Source organism: Dendrobates tinctorius, unplaced genomic scaffold (genome assembly GCF_039654945.1).
Source record: "Dendrobates tinctorius isolate UK_male_01 unplaced genomic scaffold, ASM3965494v1 ptg000084l, whole genome shotgun sequence".
NCBI classification, from domain to species: domain Eukaryota; kingdom Metazoa; phylum Chordata; class Amphibia; order Anura; family Dendrobatidae; genus Dendrobates; species Dendrobates tinctorius.
The window spans coordinates 43977475-44003478 of NW_027361752.1; the positions used below are offsets into that span (position 1 = coordinate 43977475).

The window sequence follows — 26004 nt, forward strand, 5'->3', positions numbered from 1 at the left end:
GGTTATTAACCTGTCGATATGAGGTTATTAACCTTCCGATATGAGGTTATTAACCTGCCGATGTAAGGTTATTAACCTGTCGATATGAGGTTATTAACCTTCCGATATGAGGTTATTAACCTGCCGATGTAAGGTTATTAACCTGTTGATATGGGGTTATTAACCTTCCGATATGAGGTTATTAACCTGCCGATATGAGGTTATTAACCTGCCGATGTAAGGTTATTAACCTGTCGATATGAGGTTATTAACCTTCCGATATGAGGTTATTAACCTGCCGATGTAAGGTTATTAACCTGTTGATATGAGGTTATTAACCTGCCGATATGAGATTAACCTGCCGATATGAGGTTATTAACCTGCCGATATGAGGTTATTAACCTTCCGATATGAGGTTATTAACCTGCCGATGTAAGGTTATTAACCTGTTGATATGAGGTTATTAACCTGCCGATATGAGATTAACCTGCCGATATGAGGTTATTAACCTGCCGATATGAGGTTATTAACCTTCCGATATGAGGTTATTAACCTGCCGATATGAGGTTATTAACCTGCCGATGTAAGGTTATTAACCTGCCGATGTAAGGTTATTAACCTGTCGATATGAGGTTATTAACCTGCCAATATGGGGTTATTAACCTGCTGAAATGAGGTTATTAACCTGCCGATGTAAGGTTATTAACCTGTTGACATGGGGTTATTAACCTGCCGATGTAAGGTTATTAACCTGCCGATGTAAGGTTATTAACCTGTCGATATGGGGTTATTAACCTGCTGATAAGGGGTTATTAACCTGTCGATATGGGGTTATTAACCTGCCGATATGGGGTTATTAACCTGGCAATGCAGAAATAAATACATTAGTGGGGAAAATGTCTTTGTTGCCTATCACGACCAATCACAGCGCAGCTTTCATTCTTCAAGAGCAAAATACTAAATTAAAGCTGCGCTGTAATTGGTTGCTATGGGAAACACAGTTATTCTTAGAAACGGATTCATAAATTTCCCCCAGTGAGTTATCCCTACCGCAGGGTCTTAGTAGCTGGTACATGACACGGAAGTTTTCTCTGGGGGTCCTTGGAAGCCCTGTGTTATACACCGTGCGTCCCCTCAGAACCTGTACTAGACATAAAACTGCACAGTCCAACTAACAAGAGTTTGGATTAATGGAGGAAAGAAGTCCGTGGTGAAAAGCACAATCCAGAGCTTGGTCTTTGGTTGCCATCTGTCGGGCCTAGGGGGATCCTGGCAAATTAATGGAGATTTTATTTAATGATTTATGCACAAAAAAAAAGTTGGTAAATTTTGGCTCATGTCGCATTTGGGCTAAAAATGGGGAATTTTTACTTCACTTGCTCATTCTGAAAAGGGGAGAGAAAAATGGCTGGGATTAGGCAGCATAACCAACGCCATTAATTATAGAAATCTACACCTGATTATTTCAATATCTGGTGCATGGACATCCAGAAAGACAAAAATTCATTACAAGGTTTTTTTTTTGTATTATTTTTTTTACCTAGGTGGAAAACTTATCCGTGGTGGGAGGCCGGGCAGAAGGCATAGGGTGCCCGAGCCGTGGGCTGCCGGGCAGGGGTCAGCCGGGAAGTGGGGGGGTCAGGCACGGAGCGGCCTGACAGTGGGGGGCCGGGTAGGGGTCAGCCGGGAAGTGGGGGGGTCAGGCACGGAGCGGCCTGGCAGTGGGGGGCCGGGTAGGGGTCAGCCGGGAAGTGGGGGGGTCAGGCACGGAGCGGCCTGGCAGTGGGCAGCTGGGCTGTGGGGGGCCAGGCAAGGAGCAGTCAGGTGGGGGGGCGGCTGGGCAGTGGGTGGTCAGGCAGGGGGCAGCCGGATAGGGGGGAGCCACTCATGAATAATTGTAACTGGAGTAAGTTCTCCAAAACTACGTACCATTGTCACATAAGTCACAGACCGCTGAAATCATCATGTCAGTCACTGACCTCCCTGCGGGAAGCATAGCAGTGATGATAGGTTCCCCTTAAAGGGATTTCCACATGTCCTTTTAGAGTACATAGACATATAGGGCTCTTGTATTAAATAGCTGCCATGTAATAATACAATGCCTCGGTGGTTGACTTCCCCAGTATGATGGAAGCCAAACCCGCAGTAATTTGCTGAGCTCTGCAACGGCATCAACATAAATGGGGTCATGTCTCATTAGACAAACTAATCATTGGTGTTACTTAGGGTATATACAGTAGGTACAGAAAGTATTCAGACCCCTTTTAAATTTTTCACTCTTTGTTTCATTGCAGCCATTTGGTAAATTCAAAAAAGTTCTTTTCTTCTTATTAATGTACACTCTGCACCCCATCTAGACTGGAAAAATAGAAATGTAGAAATTTTTGCAAATTTATTAAAAAAGAAAAACTGAAATATCACATGGTCATAAGTATTCAGACCCTTTGCTCAGTATTGAGTAGAAGCACCATTTTGAGCTGGTACAGCCATGAGTCTTCTTGGGAATGATACAAGTTTTCCACACCTGGATTTGGGGAACCTCTGCCATTCTTCCTTGCAGATCCTCTCTAGTTCCGTCAGGTTGGATGGTGAACGTTGGTGGACAGCCATTTTCAGGTCTCTCCAGAGATGCTCAATTGGGTTTAGGTCAGATCTCTGGCTGGGCCAGTCAGGAATGGTCACAGAGTTGTTCTGAAGCCACTCATTTGTTATTTTAGCTGTGTGCTTAGGGTCATTGTCTTGTTGGAAGGTGAAGTTTTGGCCAAGTCTGATGAGTTTTCTCCACACATACCGCTTAGAATTATCACCAAAAAGTTCTATCTTCATCTCATCAGACCAGAGAATCTTATTTTTCATAGTCTGGAAGTCCTTCATGTGTTTTTAGCAACCTCTATGCGGGCTTTCATATGTCTGGCACTGAGGAGTCTTCCGTCGGGCCACTCTGCCATAAAGGCCTGACTGGTGGAGGGCTGCAGTGATAGTTGATTTTGTCGAACTTTCTCCCATCTCCCTACTGCATCTGTGGAGCTCAGCCACAGTGATCTTGTGGTTCTTCTTTACCTCTCTCACCAAGGCTCTTCTCCCTCGATCGCTCAGTTTGGCTGGACGGCCAGGTCTAGGAAGACTTCTGGTGGTCCCAATCTTCTTCCATTTAGGGATTATGGAGGCCACTGTGCTCTTAGGAACCTTGAGTTCTGCAGAAATTCTTTTGTAACCTTGGACAGATCTGTGCCTTGCTACAATTCTGTCTCTGAGCTCCTTGGCCAGTTCCTTTGACCTCATGATTCTCATTTGGTGTGACATGCACTGTGAGCTGTGAGGTCTTATATAGACAGGGGTGCGCCTTTACAAATCAAGTCCTATCAGTTTAATTAAACACAGCTGAACTCCAATGAAGGAGTAGAACCATCTCAAGGAGGATCACAAGGAAATGGACAGCATGTGACTTAAATATGAGTGTCTGAGCAAAGGTTCTGAATACTTATGACCATGTGACATTTGTTTTTCTGTTTTAATAAATTTGCAAAAATTTCTACATTTCTGGGTTTTTTTTTTCAGTCAAGATGGGGGTGCAGAGTATACATTAAAGAGAAAACATGAACTTTTTGGAATTTACCAAATGGCTGCAATGAAACAAAGAATGAAAAAATTATAGGGGTCTGAATACTTTCTGTACCCACTGTAGGTAATATTATCTGTCAACTCGTTGGCCATACAACTAGCCTAAAGGGTCAATAGATAGTAGAAAAACATGACTAAATACTACATCCTCCTACATATTCCTTTTCTTTTCCATATCTCAATCCAAAAGATATCATTTTGTGTAATATTTTTCCTCCTCTTATGTGAATGCATCTGAAAAAATATACTAGGGTAAATACTCTGGGCCTAAACTACTTCTGGCTGGGAGGCTGCTTGCGACATAAGAAATCTTCTTCACTGCTTGGTCTCCAAGAGTTCAGGCAAACTAAGCCCCTTTCTTATGAAATTTCTCCAGAAATGAGAGGCCACCATGTATAAAACATCTTTATTTATGAATTGTGCACATCTATGATTTTATTAGTACATAATTAAGCCATAAATTACAAAAAATTAAGCTGTAAAAAAAAAAAAAAACTAAAAAAAAAACCCAATCCTGGAGGAATAGTGGTAGGATTGGCACAATACTGTAAAATTGTGAAGTATCCCAAAGTTTTATAAGGAGCACTGTAAATCAAAGTACAGCATACACATACAGAAAATTATTGAAGATGACGAAACGATTCAGCAGTTTCCCTGCAGCAGTAATGTGAAATCTTCACATGAGACGCAGCAGCACCTTGGCATCTTCCCAGGGCTGCGGCAGCACCGTGGCATTTTCCCGGGGTGGCAGCAGCACCGTGGCATCTTCCTGAGGCCGCAGCAGCACCGTGGCATCTTCCTGAGGCCGCAGCAGCACCGTGGCATCTTCCCTGGGCCGCAGCAGCACCGTGGCATCTTCCCTGGGCCGCAGCAGCACCGTGGCATCTTCCCTGGGCCGCAGCAGCACCGTGGCATCTTCCCTGGGCCGCAGCAGCACCACGGCATCTTCCCTGGGCCGCAGCAGCACCACGGCATCTTCTCTGGGCCGCAGCAGCACCACGGCATCTTCTCTGGGCCGCAGCAGCACCATGGCATCTTTCCGGGACCGCAGCAGCACTGTGGCAATTTCTCGGGGCCATAGCATCTTCCTGGAGGTGCAGTAGAACTGTGGAATGTTCCCAGGGCTGCATCAGCACTATGGCATGCTCCCGGGGCTGCATCAGCACAGTTGCATATTCACGGGGTCGCCGCAGCACCGTGGCATCTTCCAATGGCCGCAGCAGCACCGTTGCACCTTCCTGGGGCCGCAGCAACAAAGTGGCATTGTAGCAGCACAATACGATCTTCCAACCTCCTGCTACTAGTTTTATACAATAATGCAATTTTTCCAGACCTTTCATACGCCAACCATTCTGGCCTGTTTTGGCATACAGAACAAGGGTAGATTCAGTGAACCCATTGCCAATGAGGACACTGACATCACTGCATCGCAGTGGGGCCTCTAGCTCAAAAAAACTAGTTAACCACAGCTACTTTTTTTTTGGAAATACCATCATTAAATTAGACATTTACCCTAATATAAATGAACAAAATTCCCCCTTACCCTTTACGTACCACTTACTTGATCTGCTGAAACCATGACCTATATGCCAGAACCTCAGTGGGCCCATATGTCACATCCTATGTACTAAAGACACAAGTTCCCCTATGCCTTAAACTAATCAAAGTGGAAGTTGATGTGAAATGAGGCCTTTGACTGGTTTGATTGGCCTCTGAACGATCTGCTACACCAAGTGCATATGTTTCTGAACATATAATTCTGCAACATTGCAGATGGCTCAATGTCTAGAGGTTGTTGACAATAGCCACAAAACCCATGGAAGTCCTACTGGAGTTTTTGTAAATCAACGGGTTAGAATAAATCATAAGGCCTCTGATGATTCCATAATGGAGGTATTACGGCCCCAGATCACAAATGGTACACTGATTTTTAGTATATGTAATGGAGCTAGGCGCAATCAAGTGGCAAATTTCATGATGGCTTTCCTAAAGGTGAGCATAGACACAACCCCCTAGGAGGCAAGAATAAACTTCGCTCACTTTCTGTTTTACCATCTCCACTGTTTGCTTAAGTTTAAATGTGGTCATACACATTAGATCAATGTCAAACCAAACCTAATACTTCTGGTTGGACCATCCAACATTTATAGGAGTGCCCTGACAAAGAAGATGGTGGGTAAAAGAAGGATCATGTTGGATTTCAACACAAGATCTTCTTGTTCTTACAGGGAATAACCTACTACCAGAATTGTCTGGCAATGGTTTACCCCCTTTACTTCCTACAGAACACTTGTACACTTCGGTGGCCATAGGAATAATAGTTATCCGGGAAGTATGGCCATTTTTAATACTCATTTTTCTAACGTGTACTCAGAGATATATGATAGAGGTACAACTTACCCTATCCTATTCATCCATTGCCAGCCACCAGAAGTGATCTGACTCAATCCTCAAACAAGTTCTGGCTGACGACCCTATTGATTACGGTAATTCATTTCTGCATTAATTACTCATCTACTTTGACCCTCTCTGTCCTGTTGGTGGACCAAGTCTGGACCCAAACGCTGCCAGATGGCTGTCAAACTCAGACTTTTCTGCTTTTCCCACAACTTCACCTTCTGCCCAAGAGTCATATCTTCTAGAACGAGTCATTACTATTATCTGGAAAGTGGAGGAAACTCCATAAATCTGCAAACACAATCATTCTCACAAGTAGACAAGGAATCGTAAGCCACTCAAGAAAAGACGGCCTTCACAATCTAGGCATCAGGGGGAACAAGGATATGGTGATTTGTCTTCATGCAATACCCCGAATTATTTTGAAAAATGATAAGCGCCTAACATCTTTGCCTGGGTACCCGGATAGTCTTAATCATGTCTCTATCGGTGCCAGGAATCATACCTATGATTCAGGTGAAGTTCTGACACATGGCACATGTCCTGAGAGTTTACATGGTATAAGTCCCAGATATATGTGTGCCCTGAATGTGATGTGGCATCTGCACAGGCTTCATGTGATCTGATCTCACGTCGTGACTCGTGCCAATGTTTGGTCGGAGCTTCTTCAGGTTTTCTCAGTGGGCGCCGGGCTTGGCTCAGCACATGTCTGATTATCATCTGGGAAGAATGTAAATTCTATAATATCGTTGTGATGTTCTTCATTATGGTTGGCACAAAACGCTGCCTCATCGGGTTGTTCTGGAAGATTCTCCAAGAACTGAAATACATAACGTGATACACATTAATACTGACGTTGTAGATGATATAGGTGGGTGGTCTCAGGAGTAGTTGTTACAGCAGAGCTATAGCAGAGGGGTGAGTCGGGTGATGTAGAGGCATCAATAAAATCTAGCTGTTCCTCAGGGGTGTAGATTTTGGATAGCAGCCAATGGTCCGTAGTGGGGATGTCAGGGGAGGAACTCAGACGTTCCATTGATTATAATGATCCCACCACTAAAAGGGACCAATCTATCGAGAAAGTGACAGCAGTCAACTGGCGGATGGGGGTTAGCCGGATGTCTAAGGCTGGGTTCACATTGCGCTAATGGCAATGCGCTGACGGCATCCGTTACATAGCGGCACTAACGCTATGTAACGGATGCATTAGCGCAGCCATAGACCTCTATTATGTAGCGCATCGCTAACGCATGCCATAATCGACATGTGTTCGCGATTTGCCGTCATTCTGTGACGGCCCCTCGGACGCGGGCTGCAGCGTTCGGGGGTCCGTCACTGCTAGCACAGACAGTGAAGCTGCGCTATCACAAAATGACAGTAGCGTTAATGCAGTCCGTCAACACTAAGCGTTGAATGGACTGCATTAACTCAATGTGAACCTAGCCTAACCCCCACTGATCTGATGCAAATTATCTTTCCCCATCAATATACAAGTCCTTTAATATATGGGTTAGACACACTGCTTATGAGAAAAATACAAATTGTGCCGCAACTTTGGTGTCTACAAGGTAGCTCCACCTAGTGGTGGCTGCGTGCATCCTGATTTTTAGCATTTATCAGAAAAGCCCAGCTCCCCCCGTACACAGATATATCAGATAATAATCAATGCTGAGCCGAAAACGTCCGCACTTACCTCCTGTATGTGATTCGGCATCCTGAATGGAGGATACAGAAAATGCTTAAGAAGCGCGTTGTATCTATAGATCACATATCCGACGACCGAGCAGATCACACAGACCAATAGAACACAGGTGACAATCACAACCAGCTCTTTTCCAGTGTATTCTGAATATTGGGAAGAAGAAAAAAAAAAAGATGAAATTCCATATATAAATAAAATCCTTTCTATAGATCATCTGGTCGATGGATTTTGAGATGCTAATTTTATGCCATCATTTAAAAGAAATGCTCCAAGAAAAGCTGATCTACTGGCATCTGGGAGCTGGAGGGAACCCATTGCCCCTGACCACGTCTCTCGGCAGCCGCCATAGATGTTCAGCAGGGGTTAGGAGGATTTGTATGTGCTCCATACCCAGCGATCACTGGCTGCTTTATACAGATGACATCCCCTGGTAAAAATCTGAAAAATTTATGCGAAACGCTCGTTCCTCGTTTGTCAGCAGTGTTGCAAAACCCACATCAGCAAATCCGCATCCTACAATCAGAAGCAAAAGTGGCGGCTCGGGGGATATAACACCATATCGGAGGAATTACCTCTTCTCATCGTCTTTGCACATTTGGGATCGCTCAGTTGACCCTCTATAATATCAGTGCAAGCTTTCACTTGCACACAGTACACCGTCAGCTCTTCTAGGTTCTCCAAGATGAAGTGTGTGGACACTCCTAAAGGAACCTCCATCTTTGGGACACAAGACAGGATACATCAGAAGTGAACAGACATAGAAATGGAACATAACAACATTAAAGAAGTTGTCAACTACTTGGGCAACTTCTTCTCATACCCTTCGCCTGGCCTCCATAAAATGATAAAGCTTGTACTCATCTCCCGTACTGGTGCACAGGAGGCGAGTATAAGCTTTATTATTTTATGGAGGCCAAACATATGGATCAAGATGGAGTCGTCCCAGTAGTGGACAACACCGTTAAGTGATAACTAGGGGCGGTGAACCTTCCAGCACGGTATTCAATGGGTTCATATTCTGTTCAACTGACACTTTTGCGCTATATGGCACAACTACAGTATGTGTGCACTGAGGTTTCGCCTAAGAATGTGATATATATATATCGTCACCCCTTTTACATGCTTCTACTGGAAGAAGATCAATTTTGCTTTGGGTCTCATAGTTAAAAGTTATTCCCAACTTGGTAAATTATTACTGTTCCACAGGAGAGGTGACAATTTGTGGATTGCAGGGGTCTAACCAATCCTGAGAACTGGGTACATGCACACGATGCCTTCTTCAGGAGTTTACTGCCCGGTAACCACCTGAAAAAGCACTAAGAAAAAATATATATTCCGAAAATTAAAATTGTTAAGGGTCTTGGAAAATAAATTATTTTTTTTTTAAATTTCTTTTTCACTGATTACCGTAAATAAAAAAAAAAACAAAACTATACATGTTTGGTATGTGTGTGATCGTACTGACCTGGAGAATCGTTTTGCAAGGACAGTTTTACCATATAGGGAACATGATACATAGGTACAACTCATCCCGCAAAAAAAGGCAAAACGTCACACGGCTATTGGCACGGAAAAATAATAAAAGTTATGGCTCTTGGAAAAAGAGGAGGAAAAAACGAAAATGGAAAATTGCCCATTTGTGAAGGGGTTAACATATACAATAAAAAAACACGCCTGCTATAAAGATGTCTAGAAGGACGCTGCGTTCAATAAGTGGTTCTGCAGGGCCTAATTTCTCATCATGAGGAGTCCCATGGTCAGAAAGGTATCCCCGGTCATATAGATAGGGGATAGATCAATATTTTGGGAATAACCCTTCGATATCCAGATATGCCAATATAAAATCTTTACACGCAGAACCGCTCATTCTCTGGTGTTAAAGACTTATTTAAGAGTACAAAATGACGCACCTTATCCGGCGTGCCTTCCTTCCAGTAATACAGCAGGTATTTCATTCTAAAGTTGTGCGGAACCGGTGAAAACGGGGGTGAAAAATCTATTGTCACAGTGTTTGCATGGGCCTCCAGAACCAGGGACCTTACGGGACCAATTTTTGCTGCAATGCAGAAGAAGACATGTTACAGTAAAAAAGCAACACAATGCTGGACAAAACAAATAAAAGGGAAAAGGGCAACATCCTTAAAATAACCATATAAAAAAACCTTGTAAAATACCCTATAGATAGAGATCTGGGACCAGAATGGGAACCTTTACTGCGCCAGAGCGCTGGGAAGCTATAAAGAAAATCTCAGCATGGAAAGACTGTCCATTTGAACGGTAACTGTGTAATATTTCTTTCTCCCTGAGGAGGCGCTGCAGGAAAAAAAAAGTAACATCACCGGCTTGTGAGGGCGCATGTTGCTCTGCCCTACTGCAGCCAGAGCCTTAAACCTAACTGCGCATGCGCAGACACACGTCTTTCTAGCTCCTGCTTGCCAGATCCATTTCACCCATATAGTTTTGTTTCCTGCAACTGCAATTAAACTTCTCTACTGCGAATTTCGGAGGCAGAAAACAAAACAACACGGGCAAAATGGTTCTGGCAAGCATGATTCGGAAACACACGTGCCGGCGCATGCGCTGAGAGAATTTTTTCTAGTGTTCAGAACACAAACTTCCATCTAATACGTAACAAGTCAGATTATGGAGTGCACTTACTGTGTATACTGGCTTGAAAGTCATCAGGTGCTTGAGCCCACGCGGACCACCATTCGCCCAGCTCAGCCCGGACTTTATATTTACCCCTCCAAAAATGTTGGATTTTGTCAGTGAAATCGCAGTGCGTCTCCGTGATGTTCACACACATCAGATAAACAGTAGGTAACCTGAAAAATATAGGAAAAAGGGCGTCTGTTGTATAAAATACGAAGACAGCAGAATTGTAGAGTTGAAATGCAAAAGGGATGGGAGAAAGCGCAGCGCGGACGGAAGGGTTAGAGGCCATGGACAAAATTACTTTTCTACATACTTTAGTTAATAAGATTGCACTAAGTTTCATTTATTTTCTGAACTACTGATATTCAATTTGCAGCATGACCCAAGTTACAGATCGTGTAGGAGTGTTCCTCTCAGTAATACAGGCTGGCTGTGAGGTCTGTGTGTATCCGGTGGGTTTCTGTATTCATTAGCTCATAATTCAGCACAGCTTCTATCCTGCATTGATTTCCTCTTCACGTGCCTTCGTCCATATCTACAGCTGCTATGTCTAAGAGCGGCTTCAGACGTCCATGCAACTCGGTTCAAGCATGGACTGTCTGTGGCTCTCTTGACCCGATCGTCAAAGCTTCATATATGTCTATGAGGCTGTGACTTTCAGGGTAGGGAGAGACAAAGTCAGTCCGTGCTTTGCAGTCTGTGCTCGAACCGATTTGCACGTATGTCTGAAGCCGTCCGAACACTGAGAAAAGAGAGGGAGAGAAAAAAAAAGAGATGTCAGAACCCGTAGAAGGAGCTCTGGAGGATTTGCCCCATTTTTGCAGATCACTATGCTAGATAAAGGACTTATGGATACTTTCCAGAGAATTTTTTTTTGCCTTCTTGCTCGGCAGCCCCGTACTGAATGGACAGGGTGGCACACACACACAGGGTTCACTCCTCTCATCTTATATGAGGCTGATGGAAATAGCTGAGCGCTGTCTTCGGCAATCCCATAGACAATGAATGGAGCAAAGGTCGCACCCACCCACCATTCATATCGTTTTTTGGGAGTCTCAGGATCACATTGGTCAGACCTGCAACAATCAACGAGCCATAACTTTTTTATTTTTCCGTCAATATGGCCGTGTGAGAGCTTGTTTTTGCGGGACGAGTTGTACTTTTGAACGACACCATTGGTTATACCATATCATGTACTCAAAAACAGGAAAAAAAATTCCAAGTGCGGTGAAATTGCAAAAAAAGTGCAATCCCACACTTTTTTTTTTTTTTTTTACCACGTTCACTAAATGCTAAAACTGACCTGCCATTGTGATTCTCCAGGTCATTACGAGTTCATAGACAACAAACATGTCTAGGTTCTTCTTTATCTAAGGGGTGAGAAAAAATTCCAAACGTTGTTTAAAAAAAAAAAAAAATAGCGCCATTTCCGAGAGCGCCATTTCCGAGACCTGTACAATCTCCATTTTTCATGATCTCAGGTTGGGGGGGATGGCTTATTTTTTGCGCGCCAGACTGACGTTTTTAATTATACCATTTTGGTGTAGATATCTACGATCGGCCGTCACTTCATTTTAATGCAATGTCGCGGCGACCAAAAAAAACAAAACGTAATTCTGGGGTTTTGACATTTTTTCTCGCTACGCTGAAGAGCAGGTTAATCCTTTTTTTATTGATAGATTGGGCAATTCCGAATATGTGTATGTTTGATTTTATTTTTATTGTTTTATTTTGAATGGGGCCAAAGAGGGGTGATTTAAAACTTCTATTTTTTTTTTTATTTTTAAATATTTTCGTAAACTTTTTTTTTTACTTTTGGCATGCTTCAATAATCACCATGAGAGACTAGAAGCTGCCATAGTCCGATCGGCTCTGCTACATACAGGCGATGATCAGATCACCTCTATATAGCAGATTTACTCACTTGCTATGGGTGGCGCTCACAGCAAGCAGGCACTGACAACCATAGAGGTCTCCAGGAGATCTCCGGTTGTCATGCCAACGCATCGCTGACCCCTGATCACGTAACAGGGGTCACCGGTGTGCGTCTTTCCGGCCCGATGGCCGGAAGCGCTTGTTAAATGCTGCTGTCACGAGTTTGACAGGGCATTTAACTAGTTAATAGCCGCAGGTGGATCGGTGATTCCACCCGTGGCTGTTGCGGGCACTTGACAGCTGTTCAAAACAGCTGATATATCCCGGGAAAGATGTGAGCTCCCCGCCAGAGCCCTCAAAGGGAGGCATGCGACATGCGTAGTACTAGTACGGTGCATGTCGCAAAGGGGTTAAAGAGAATCTATTAGCGGGTTTTTTTTTATGTAATCTGAGAGTATCATGATGTAGGGGCTGAGACACTGATTCAAGGGATGTGTCACTTGCTGGACTGCTTGCTGTCATTTTGATACAATCAGTGTTTTCCCTGCTGCAGATCTAGCAGAGCTCAAATGCTGAGCTGTGTATAACGCACCAACACCACTGATTGGCAGCTTTCTGTGTAAAGAGGTGGTGAGATCCAGCAATGGAACCATAAAAAATTAATTCTTTATTGGATCAGCATTAAATAAAAGGAATAATCTTTAGAACATCTCTAGAAAGGAACATCTCTAGAATCCGCCCTTTTCTCACCATGGAAACAACAAAAACCCTAACTGTCGCCCTGATCCACTCCCGCCTGGACTACTGCAACGCTCTATTAATTGGCCTCCCCCTCACTCAACTTTCCCCTCTCCAGTCTATCCTTAGATGACCCTGGCTGCAGCATTATGTGGCTAATCGGTACTCGGACACGTCCGCTCTTCGCCAATCGTTACACTGGCTGCCCATTCATTATAGGATCCAATTCAAAGTACTTGTTCTCACCCACAAAGCTCTCCACAGTTTGGCACCCCCCTACATCTCCTCCCTCATTTCTGTCTATCGGCCAAACCGATCGCTGCGCTCTGCAAACCACTTTCGACTAACCTCTGCACTAATCCGTACCTCCCACTCCCGACTCCAAGACTTCTCCCACGCTGCGAAAATCCTCTGGAATGCTCTACCCCAAGAAATTAGGACTATTCACAATTTGCATAGTTTTAGGCGCTCCCTCAAAACACATTTGTTCAGAGCGGCCTATCACGTTCACTAATCACAGTCATTCTATGTGTAAGTGTGTAGCCCATTCACTATCTCCATCCATCCATGGACTTTATTTGTTTTGTGATGTTTGTCTAGGCATTGCTCCCACCTAGCCAGAATCCTACTCCACACTGATGAGGGGCAACACCCCGAAACAGCTGTCTGTGGATGGATACCTGGCCTTGGTATATCCCTTGTCATATCTGTAAACTCGTAAAGAGCTGGATATTGACTTAAAGGGCCACTAAATATGGTGGTAATGGTGGTTTCTGAAAGGAGCCACTCCTTGGCTGGGTCTTTCCCTGGAGGAAGATCTGGCTAGTCCCGTGTTTGAGACTCTTAAATGAGGCTCCATGGACTTTATTTGCATATTCCCTCTGCCTGAACAGTAACAGTGCAGAGAGCCAGAAGACGCCGAAGTTTAGGAGTTCAGAGCAGAGCAGCGGCCAGCAAGGAGAGGTGAGGATTTCAGTTTTTGTTTTTAATGTTTTGAGCAATATATGGGGCCCATCATACCTTGGAGCATCATGTGGGGCCCCATTATATACTGGAGCATCATATGGAGACTAATATAGGGCCCATTCTGTTTGGAGCAATATATAGGGCTCATTTTAACTGTATGGAGTAATATATGGGGCACATTATACTGTTTGTAGCATTATATGGGGCTCATTATACTGTTTGTAGCATTATATGGGGCTCATTATACTGCATGGAGCAATATATGAGGATCATTATTCAGTATGGAACATTATATGGTGCTCATTATACTATATGGAGCAATATATGGAGCTCATTTTACTGTATGGAGCATTATATGGTACCCAAAATACCGTGTGGAGAAATATATGGGGCATGTTATTCTGTATGGAGCCCACAAAACTGTATGGAGGACTATGTGGTGCCCATAATACTGTATGGAGCAATATATGGGGCTCATTGTTCTGTATGGAGCAATATATGGGCTTGTTATTCTGTATGGAGCGCTATGTGGTGCCAACAATACTGTATGGAGGACTATGTGGTGCCCATAATACTGTATGGAGCAATACAGTCATGGCCAAAAGTTTTGAGAATGACACAAATATTATATTTTCACATGATCTGCTGCCCTCTGGTTTTTATGTGTGTTTGTCAGATGTTTTTATCACATACAGAAATATAATTGCAATCATATTATGAGTAACAAAAGGTTATATTGACAGTTAGAATGAGTTAATGCAGCAAGTCAATATTTGCAGTGTTGACCCTTCTTCTTCAGGACCTCAGCAATTCTCCCTGACATGCTCTCAATCAACTTCTGGATCAAATCCTGACTGATAGCAGTCCATTCTTGCAAAATCAATGCTTGTATTTTGTCTGAATTTGACAGTTTTTGTTTGTCCACCCGTCTCCTGATGATTGACCACAAGTTCTCAATGGGATTAAGATCTGGGGAGTTTCCAGGCCATGGTCCCAAAATCTCTATGTTTTGTTCCCTGAGCCATTTAGTTATCACCTTTGCTTTATGGCAAGGTGCTCCATCATTTTGAAAAAGGCATTGTTGATCGCCAAACTGCTCTTGGACGGTTGGGAGAAGTTGCTCTTGGAGGACATTCTGGTACCATTCTTTATTCATGGCTGTGTTTTTAGGCAAGACTGAGAGACAGCCCATTCCCTTGGCTGAGAAGCCACCCCACACATGAATGGTTTCAGGATGCTTGACAGTTGGCATGAGACAAGACTGGTGGTAGTGCTCACCTGGTCTTCTCCGAATAAGCCGTTTGCCAGATGTCCCAAACAATCGAAAGGGGGATTCATCAGAGAAAATGACTTTACCCCAGTCCTCAGCAGTCCACTCCCTGTACCTCTTGCAGAATATCAGTCTGTCCATGATGTTTTTTCTGGAGAGAAGTGGCTTCTTTGCTGCACTCCTTGAGACCAGGCCTTGCTCCAAGAGTCTCCGCCTCACAGTGCGTGCAGATGCACTCACACCTGCCTGCTGCCATTCCTGAGCAAGCTCTGCACTGCTGGTAGCCCGATCCCGCAGCTGAAGCACTTTTAAGAGACGGTCCTGGCGCTTGCTGGTCTTTCTTGGGCACCCTGGAGCCTTTTTGGCAACAAGGGAACCTCTCTCCTTGAAGTTCTTGATGATGCGATAGATTGTTGACTGAGGTGCAATCTTTCTAGCTGCGATACTCTTCCCTGTTAGGCCATTTTTGTGCAGTGCAATGATGACTGCATGTGTTTCTTTAGAGATAACCATGGTTAACAGAAGAGAAACAATGATGCCAAGCACCAGCCTCCTTTTAAAGTGTCCAGTGGTGTCATTCTTACTTAATCATGACAGATTGATCTCCAGCCCTGTCCTCATCAACACCCACACCTGTGTTAATGGAGCAATCACTGAAACGATGTTAGCTGGTCCTTTTAAGGCAGGGCTGCAATGATGTTGAAATGTGTTTTGGGGGATAAAGTTCATTTTCTAGGCAAATATTCACTTTGCAAGTAATTGCTGTTAAGCTGATCACTCTTTATAACATTCTAGAGTATATGCAGATTGCCATTAGAAAAAATGAAGCAGTACACTTTGTAAAAATTAATATTTGTGTCATTATCAAGACTTTTGGCCATGACTGTATATGGGGCTTATTATTCTGTATGGAGAAATATATGGGGCTCATTATTCTGTTTGGAGGGCTATGTGGTACCCATAATACTGTATGGAGAGATATATGGGGCTCATTATACTGTATTGGGCAATATATGGGGCTCATTACTCTGTATGTAGCAATATATGGGGCATGTTCTGTATGGAGCACTATGTGGTGCCCATAATACTGTATGGAGCAATATATGGGGCTCATTATACTGTATGGAGCAATATATGGGGTTCATTATAATGTGTGGAGGGCTATGTGGTGCCCATAATACTGTATGGAGCAATATATGGGGTTCATTATAATGTGTGGGGGCTATGTGGTGCTCACAATACTGTATAGATGACTATGTGGTGCCCATAATATTGTATGGAGCAATATATGGGGCTCATTATTCTGTATGGGGCAATATATGGGGCTTATTATACTGTATGGAGAAATATATGGGGCTCATTATACTGTATGGAGAAATATATGGGGCTCATTATACTGTATTGAGCAATATATGGGGCTCATTATGTGTGGGGGCTATGTGGTGCCCACAATACAGTATGGATGACTATGCGGTGCCCACCATAATACTGTATGGAGCAGTATATGTGGCTCATTATACTGTATGGAGCAATATATGGGGTTCATTATAATTTGTGGAGGGCTATGTGGTGCCCATAATACTGTATGGAGCAATATATGGGGCTCATTATAATGTGTTGGGGCTATGTGGTGCCCACAATACTGTATGGATAACTATGTGGTGCCCATAATACTGTATGGAGCAATATATGGAGTTATTCTGTATGGAGCAATATATGGGGCTCATTATACTGTATGGAGCAATATATGGGGTTCATTATTCTGTATGGGGGGTTATGTGGTGCCCAGAATACTGTATGGAGGACTATACTGTCTGATTTATGACCTCTTGTAGAATGTACAATAGTTATCACTCATGTAATGTAAGAAGTGAAATCTTTGGCATTGGATACCTATATTTCTTTGCTGTATCTGTGCATTATGAATTGTGGTACGTGTTAAAGAGGCCCACTGAGACTTTCACCCGGAGCCCACAGAAACCTGGAGCCGGCCCTGTATACACTGCACAATACCACTTCTCCTGTCCTGTTGTCGAAGAGGCGACATTGGACTTTGGAAGGGTCAATGTTGGTTTAGTATTTTCAATATTACTATGGCCAAATAAAAATAAAATATTGGAAAAGCTGTTTAAATGGATTATCCCAAGTAATCCCCTCTCCTCTGGATAGGGGATAACTTTCCAATTGCTGGAGATCCGACTGCTGGGACCCCCATGATCCTGAAAATCGGAACTCTGTAGAGCAACGTGTAAATGCAGCTGTGGTCGATCATACGCACCGTGGCGCCATTCAAATGTGGCTCTTCAAATGTCTCCTTTTAGGAGAGTGAAGGGCATGACAAAGTATAGCAAAGTTCACTGATCGGGGTGAGGAGTGTTATAGTTTGTGGGCTAGTGGGGTTTGTGTGGCAGGGCTGCTTTTTTGTCCCAGTCCGGCAGTGCTCCTATCCTTGAATGTAACAACTGTGTACACTTTCCAGGCTCTGGTGACGGAGCTCCATGGAGAGCAGATGTACACTATGTAAGATAAAAGCTCTTACAGCAGGAGAATGACTGCAGATAGAAAAATCAAGTCAATTGCAAACTTGCTTATTTTCATGCTGCCTAACTAACTAAAGTAATTTCATAATGTGAGAATACTGCTTTAAAGCATGGAGAGGTGTGCACCTCTCCATTCCCAGAGGAGAGAAACGGGCACCATTCTCAAGATAGGTGTGGATCCCATATGCAGGGGCATGCATCCATCAGGTATTTATGCAATATTTTGGATGGTAATAATCCTTAAAGTGTCAACTAGTAATGCTAGAGGTATGAGATATAAACTCATATCCACACAAATTGGTATAAGGCTGGTTTCACATTTGCGTTAAAACAACGCTGCGCCCTGCGTCGTTAAGCCCCGCCCCGAGCCGGCTCCCTGCATTTCGGCGCGCACGGCGCACCGTCAAAAGTGCGTAGCACGCTACTTTCACACTGGCAGCGCATGATCTGCGCACCCTATGCTAAAGATAGGGTGCGCCGATCGCATGCGTGCAAATGCGAAAGTAGGCAGTGATCCCGGATGGGGCGGGCAGGGAGCCGGCTCGGGGCGGGGCTTAACGACGCAGGGCGCAGCGTTGTTTTAACGCAAATGTGAAACCAGCCTTAGATAGTAGATATCAAAACTGACACTACAAGCACATAGACACATTATAGGGATCGGATCACTTCATACTAAGTTAGAAAAGTAAGTATAAGCGTGCATTGGGGAGAGGGGGGTACGCCATCTACGTCAGCTCAGCAGATGAAACCTCTGCCCTTTAAAAATGATCAGAATGATCAGTGGCAGCCATCAGCCTGCAGTATACACACTGGCAAAGATCTGTCCATAGAAGGGGCCACAATGTGTATGTACAGAGGTAGGAATAAATCACGTATTACTTACAGTTCACATTCCACACGGTACGTTACTGGGGGCTGCGTATTTGGCACCTGCACGGGATCCCACCTCACTGAATGCTTCAGGTTGTAGGAATCAATGTGGACATTTGTTGGAGCAGGAAGATCTAGAGACAGGAAAAACAAAGACACAAACATGAGAATAGCTACCGAACACAGGCAGCACGATGGCGCCATTATACATGATACTTTGAATATGCAAATAGCTATATACACTACATATGCAGAGTATCGGACACACGTCTTACTCACTTAATTCAGGTTTTATATTCAGTCTCATTGCCCCCTGGTGTATAACATCCGGCCCTCACCCCCCCCCGGCATAAAATATCCAGACCCTCATATATAGTACCTTATCTTATACTGGTGTACAACCTCCGGCCCCTCTCCCCGGGTGTACAACCTCCGGCTCCTCTCCCCAGGTGTACAACCTCCGGCCCCTCTCCCCGGGTGTACAACCTCCGGCCCCTCTCCCCGGGTGTACAACCTCCGGCCCCTCTCCCCGGGTGTACAACCTCCGGCCCCTCTCCCCGGGTGTACAACCTCCGGCCCCTCTCCCCGGGTGTACAACCTCCGGCCCCTCTCCCCGGGTGTACAACCTCCGGCCCCTCTCCCCGGGTGTATAACCTCCGGCCCCTCTTCCTTATAACATCCAGCTTCTCTCCCCGGGTGTCTAACCTCCGGCCCCTCTCCCCGGGTGTATACTTTCCGGCCCCTCTCCCCAGGTATATAACCACCGGCCCCTCGCCCCAGGTGTATAACCCCCGGCCCCTCTCCCCGGATATTATACACCTGGCCTCTCCATGCGCTCTTCAGGAAGTCCACTCCTAGGACCTTCCAACACACAGGCCTCCAAGGACCTTAAATGACAGCCCATGTGACCCAAACCATGGTCACATTAGGTAGCTGTAACCACCTCCATAGGTGGGAGGTGTATGTGTGGTTAGGCCTGTTTCACACTTCGGTTTTTGTCATCAGTCAAAATCCGCCAATTTTTTTCAATAAACGGATCCGCCAAAAAAGGGGCGGATCCGTTTTTTCCTCCACAGACTAACATTAGTGGCGGACTTTGACTGACGGTTGTCCGTCTCACCCGCTTTTTGACGGATCCGCCAAGATTTTAGCGGCTCCTGGGCGGATGAATCAGACCCTGCAACGTTTTTTTGGTCTGACGGACCGCTAGTTTGAACCACACATGCCCGGAATCTTACCATTTTAACCCGTTACTGCCGTCCTGGGAGCCGCTAACAACCGGCCGATCCGATTTTGCGGACGCCGATATCACCATCGACCTCCCGCGTGATCGCGCCCGCCGATGTCACCTCCGTCCTCCCACGTGATCGTGCCCGCCGATGTCACCTCCGTCCTCCCGCGAGATCGCGGCCGCCCATCTCACCTCAAACCTCCCGCGAGATCGCGGCCGCCAATCTCACCTCAAACCTCCCGCGAGATCGCGGCCGCCAATCTCACCTCAAACCTCCCGCGAGATCGCGGCCGCCAATCTCACCTCAAACCTCCCGCGAGATCGCGGCCGCCAATCTCACCTCAAACCTCCCGCGAGATCGCGGCCGCCAATCTCACCTCAAACCTCCCGCGAGATCACGGCCGCCAATCTCACCTCAAACCTCCCGCGAGATCGCGGCCGCCAATCTCACCTCAAACCTCCCGCGAGATCGCGGCCGCCAATCTCACCTCAAACCTCCCGCGAGATCGCGGCCGCCAATCTCACCTCAAACCTCCCGCGAGATCGCAGCCGCCGTTCTCACCACCGACCTCCCGCGAGATCGCGGCCGCCGATCTCACCACCGACCTCCCGCTAGGCACCGTGACGACCGCGGTCCCTTTAAATCACGCCGCTCCACAGATCCGTTCTCCTACATGTCCAATGTCATCCGACATCATTAAACAGAGATGGATCAGTTTCTTTCATCCTTTGGCGGATTTCAGCTGGCCGCCGCCGACGGAGGTATGAAAAAGGCCTTAGCCAGTGCCGCCCAGCTCTCCAACTAACTCTGTAAGCCCCCCTATAAACAAAAACAAGGCTCGTAGGACTACAGATCCCAGAGCAACATTACTGGCTTACAGTGCAGTGGACCTCCTCTGCGACACATACCGGCCATTCACAATGACGCCGGTCACTGTCTCACCATCACAGTTACGCCTCCATTCGTATCCTGAGGAGCACATACAGCGCCCCCTAGCTGTAACAGTGGTCACTGCCTCACACCACTTTCAGAAAAAGTGTGTAAAATACCTAAAATAACGAAAGGAAGTCCACCTGTGTGCAATCTAAGTGTCATGGCTGTCAGTATATTCACTTTACCTTTTCTCAAAGGCCACAGAGGCTGCAACACCATTAACAAGAGGCATCACTAACCAAACACCATGAAGACCAAGGAGATCTCCAAATAAGTCAGAGGCAAAGTTGTTGAGCGGAACAAGTCAGGGTTGGGTTGTAAAAACTATCCCAATCTCTGATGATTCCCCGGAGCACCATCAAATCCATTATCATGAAATGGAAAGAGCATGGTATCACAACACACCTGAAAAGAGAGGGCCGCTCACCAAAACTCTCAGCCCAGGCAAGGAGGGCATTAATGAGAGAGGCAGCATAGAGACCAAAGGTAACTCTGAATGAGCTGCAGAGTTCCCAAGTAGAGACTGGAGCATCTGTCCATACGAACACAATAAGCCGCACACTCCATAGAGGTGGCCTTTATGGAAGAGTGGGAAGAAAAAAAAAAGACATGTGGGAGACTCTCCAGATGTATGGAGGAAGGTGCTGTGGTCAGATGAGACCAAAATTGAAATTTTTGGCCAGCAAGGTAAATGCTATGTCTGGTACCAAACCAACACAGCTCATCACCCCAAGTAGACCATCCCTACAGTAAAACATGGTGGTGGCAACATCATGCTGTGGGGATATTTTTCAACAATGGGTACAGGGAAAATGGTGTAAGTCGAGCGGAAAATGGATGATCTATACAGCTGACATGTGCCCGCAACAACTCGCGATTCCACCCACGGCTGTTAACTAGTTAAATGCCCCGTCAATCTCTGACGGTGGAATTTAACTCACGCTTACAGGAATCGCGTCGCTAATTGCGCCAAGACAACCAGAGGTCTGCAGCAGACCTCTATGGTTGTCATTGCCAGATTGCTATGAGCGTCACCCTGTGGTCGCGCTCAAAGAAAGTGAGCATTTCTGCTACACACAGGCGACCTGTTCTTCGCCTGTATGTAGCAGAGGCGATCGAAGTACTGCAGCTTCTAGTCTCCCATGGAGACTATAGGGGGGGGGGAACCCTCAAACAAATGAACAGCTCCATCGACTCCAATGGGAATGTGTTCTATTCAAGAAACCGTGGAAAAAACAAGGGCTTCAAAAAAACAACTTTTAATTTAACAAAGCTAAAATCATGTTTCAATTTGTAGATAAGTAAAAACCAACATAGGGAGTGGGCCTTAATCAGGGAAAAGGAAGGTTAAAATAATATGTATCCTACCAGGTCACTGTACTGTGTCCTGCCTGACCGTGGAGGTTGGCACCCTTAGGGTCCCGTTACATTTACCGATGCACCAGCGATCCCGACAACGATACGACCCGGTCAGGATCGCTTGTGCATCGCTAAATGGTCGCTAGTGAGCTGCCAAATAGGCAGATCTCAGCAGCGGCGCAGCAGCGATAAGCGATCCGTCGGCGGTCGCTCTTACCTGTCACACGGCAGCGATGATGACGACTTCTGCCTGTGTCCATGCGTCGCTAGTCGGTGCCAGCGGGAAAAAATGGCCCAGGACATTCAAGCGCGATCAGCGATATCCAGTGGGGGGGGGGGCCGGTCGCAGGTACGTGTCACACAAAGCGAGACCGCTAGAGATCTCGCTATGTGCAAAAGGCCCTGTAGTTTCTACAGTATGGCGGGGACTTGTCGGTGGCTCTCCCTGATGTCTCTATTAATCCCTACCACGAAAGAATGTCCTAATACACCTTGATACCCGTGAGGTTTGAAAAAAAATGACGGTGAGCTAGTGAATGGTCACCAACAGTATGGTATACAGTATCCAAACGGTAAGAGGAAAAGAGCGGTCCTATGCCTGATATAGTCAATATCTAGCAGGCACAGGCAGGAGTATCCTATGTATATGTATCAATATGGACATAATTATGTGCAGGTGAATAAGCAGCAATAGCTTTAGATCAGATCTCATCATACAGGCAAACGGTGCAGCAATCATGGCCTCCTCTGATTGTCCTACTGGGCTTCCTCAGCTCGTTGGCTAGCCGACTTTATCCTTACGTGGCCTTCTTATCCCCATGTTGCTGTGTTTTTTATTGTCTTTTGGGCATGCGGATAAAGTTTACTGCCTCCCGAAAAAAATCATGATTCAACTTCCTTAAAGGGAACCTGTCACCTATTTTTTGGCCTATAAGCTGCGGCCACTGCCATCAGGGGCTTATCTATATTATCCTGTAATGCTGTAGATAAGCCCCCGATGTGACCTGAAAGATAAGAAAAACCAGATAGATTATACTCACCGGGGGGCGGTCCGGGTCCGATGGGTGTCGTGGTCCGGTCCGGCACCTCCCATCTTCTAGCGATGACGTCCTCTTCTTTGCTTCCCGTTGTGGCTCCAGCGCAGGCGCACTGCTCTGCCCTGATGAGGGTGGAGTAAAGTACTGCAGTGCGCAGGCGCCGGACCTCTCTGACCTATCCCGGCGCCTGCACATTGCAGTATGCAGATTAAGTACGCCGGCGCTGGAGCCAAGACGCAAAGAAGGGGACATCACCGCTACAAGATGGGAGGTGCCGGACCGGACGGCGACACCCATCGGACCCGGACCGCCCCCCCCCGGTGAGTATAATCTAACTCGTTTTTCTTCTCTTTCAGGTTACATCGGGGGCTTATCTACAGCATTACAGAATGCATTACAGAATGCTGGAGATAAACCCCTGATGGCGGTGGCCGCATCTTATAGGCCAAAAAATAGGTGACAGGTTCCCTTTAAGGTATGTGCACACTTTGCGGTTTCCGCAGCGGTTTTGGCTCTGCAGAAACGCAGCAGTTTCTGCTGCGTTGTACAGTACCTTTATTTCCTATGGAAATAAAAAAAAGCTGTGCACATGCTGCGTTTTTTTTCCGCGGTTTTCAAAACACAGCATGTCAATTGTTTGGTGCAGAAACGCTGCAGTTTTACACCTCATCCATTATGAGGTGTAAAACCGCAGGGCAAATCCGCAGATAAACCGCAGGTCTTTGTCCTGTGGATTTCCTGCGGTTTTCTCTACAAAATCCGCAGAGACAAAAAACTATGTGTGCACATAGCCTTAAGGTTTTTGCACTAAAAACGCAGCAGAATCTCATCATACCTGTGGGGGTTTTTTTGCTGTTTTTGCACTTACCCATTACTTTCTGCAGGTGAAAAAGGCTGAGGCTATGTGCCCACGCTAGCGTTTTTAAACGCTCAGGAAAAGGATCCCTTTTCCCAGAAAACGCTCGGAAAAAGACGCGCGTTTCTTGGGCGTTTTTTTATGCGTTTTTTGACACGCGATTTCTGGGAACATTGGGGAAGGCTAAAAACCCGCTCAGCAATGCGGAAAATAATGAGCATGCTGCGTTTATAGCCGCTAAGCGATTCCTGAGCGGTTAAAATCGCACGCATTGGCACAAAAAGCCAAAAACGCATGCAGATTAATGTGAAGCTTCTTTTAAGCGTTTCTGCTGCGTCTGAGCCGGCACAAACGCTGCGGAAACGCTTACAAAACCGCATCGTGGGCACACAGCCTGAAAGGAGCGACGTGCTGCCGTTTGCAAAAATGCACAAGTTTTCCAAATCAGTCAGGGAAAAAAACAAAGTGTCCGCATGAGATTTCTGAAATCTCCTAGCTTTCGCTGGTTCTGGAAACACACGGCATAAAATTTGCATTTAAAAAAAATGCAGCAAAAAAGCAACGTGTGTACTATCCATAGCGGTTTTTTCAGCAGATTCCGACTGTAAAGACATGGCGTACTAACACTGGACATGTGAGCGGAGCCTGAAGTGTGATGGAAAAGGCCAGGAGCGACAGTTCTCCTGGATGACAATGTCAGCTCTGCTACATCGTCCATAGGACAGCTGTTTAGAACACACACCAGTCCGTCCATTACTCCCCCCTCATACCAGGAGCCGTGACTCACCCCACATGGCGGAGCCGGGCCCCAGGGCGGACAGTGCCAGGAGCAGGGGCCACATTCTCTCCGCCTCTGGCTCAGCAGACTCCTCAGTTCTCTTCCTGCTCCTCAGTCTCCTCCTTCACAGGAACACAGCCCGGCCTTCCCAGCCCCTGTCTGTCTCTGACATGATCCCTGCCCCTCATCCTGCTCTCCAGTCTATGGCAGAGGGCTGCTGCCTGTACTCTTCTGTAATGTCTATATGTCCAGAGACATCTCCATCAGGGGCAGGCAGGTCATTGGTGCAGCTACACAGAGGCCCGAGGGTTAAAGGGGCCCCTCTCTACCTCCAAAACAGCTGGAATTGTGCATTATGGTGAGAGCTCTGGAGCTGCAAAGGTCCCATATATTGTTCTTATAGAAGGACCTGTCTGTGTCCTCCAGAGACAATGGCGTAACTAGAGTCCGATGGGCCAGGTGAAATATTTGGACCTCGACCTCATTTCCACTCTGGTCAGATGTTTTGTACCTTTAGTAGTATTTTTAACCCTTTAAAGACCCCAGTTCCAAAAGTAGTGATGTTCCCCATCCTGACTCATTCTTGTAATAATCTCCCCATTCCTGGACCCCATGATCTAACAATTTCCCCCATCCTGGGCCTCATCATGATATAATATCCCCAGTTCTGGATCAATGTCCCTCATCCTGGTTAAATGCCCCCCCCATCCTAGGATACTGTCCCCCATCCTGGAATACATGTCCCCCATCCTAGTATACTGTCCCCCATCCTGGTATAATGGCCCCCCCCCATCCTGGTATACTGCCCCCCATCCTAGTATACTGTCCCCCATCCTAGTATACTGTCCCCCATCCTGGTATAATGGCCCCCCATCCTGGTATACTGTCCCTCATCCTGGTATAATGCCCCCCCATCCTGGTACACTGCCCCCCATCCTGGTATACTGTCCCTCATCCTGGTATAATGCCCCCCATCCTGGTATACTGCCCCCCATCCTGGTATACTGCCCCCATCCTGGTATAATGCCCCCCATCCTGGTATAATGCCCCCCATCCTGGTATAATGCCCCCCATCCTGGTATACTATCCTCCATCCTGGTACACTGCCCCCCATCCTGGTATACTGCCCCCATCCTGGTATACTGTCCCCCATCCTAGTATACTGTCCCCCATCCTGGTATAATGCCCCCCATCCT

At 46.1% G+C, this 26004-nt stretch overlaps 1 protein-coding gene across 1 annotated transcript; it reads right to left on the reverse strand.

The window, feature by feature from the left end:
* Positions 1-3992: 3992 nt before the first annotated feature.
* IFNGR2 (interferon gamma receptor 2) lies at positions 3993-25196 on the reverse strand. The gene is made up of 7 exons (XM_073584596.1): positions 24818-25196; positions 18627-18747; positions 10358-10524; positions 9610-9755; positions 8272-8416; positions 7691-7842; positions 3993-6817 (listed from the first exon to the last, which is right to left on the reverse strand). Exons 1-7 carry the CDS (start codon positions 24870-24872, stop codon positions 6665-6667), a joined length of 939 nt encoding a protein of 312 aa, XP_073440697.1. The 5' UTR covers positions 24873-25196; the 3' UTR covers positions 3993-6664.
* Positions 25197-26004: the final 808 nt, after the last annotated feature.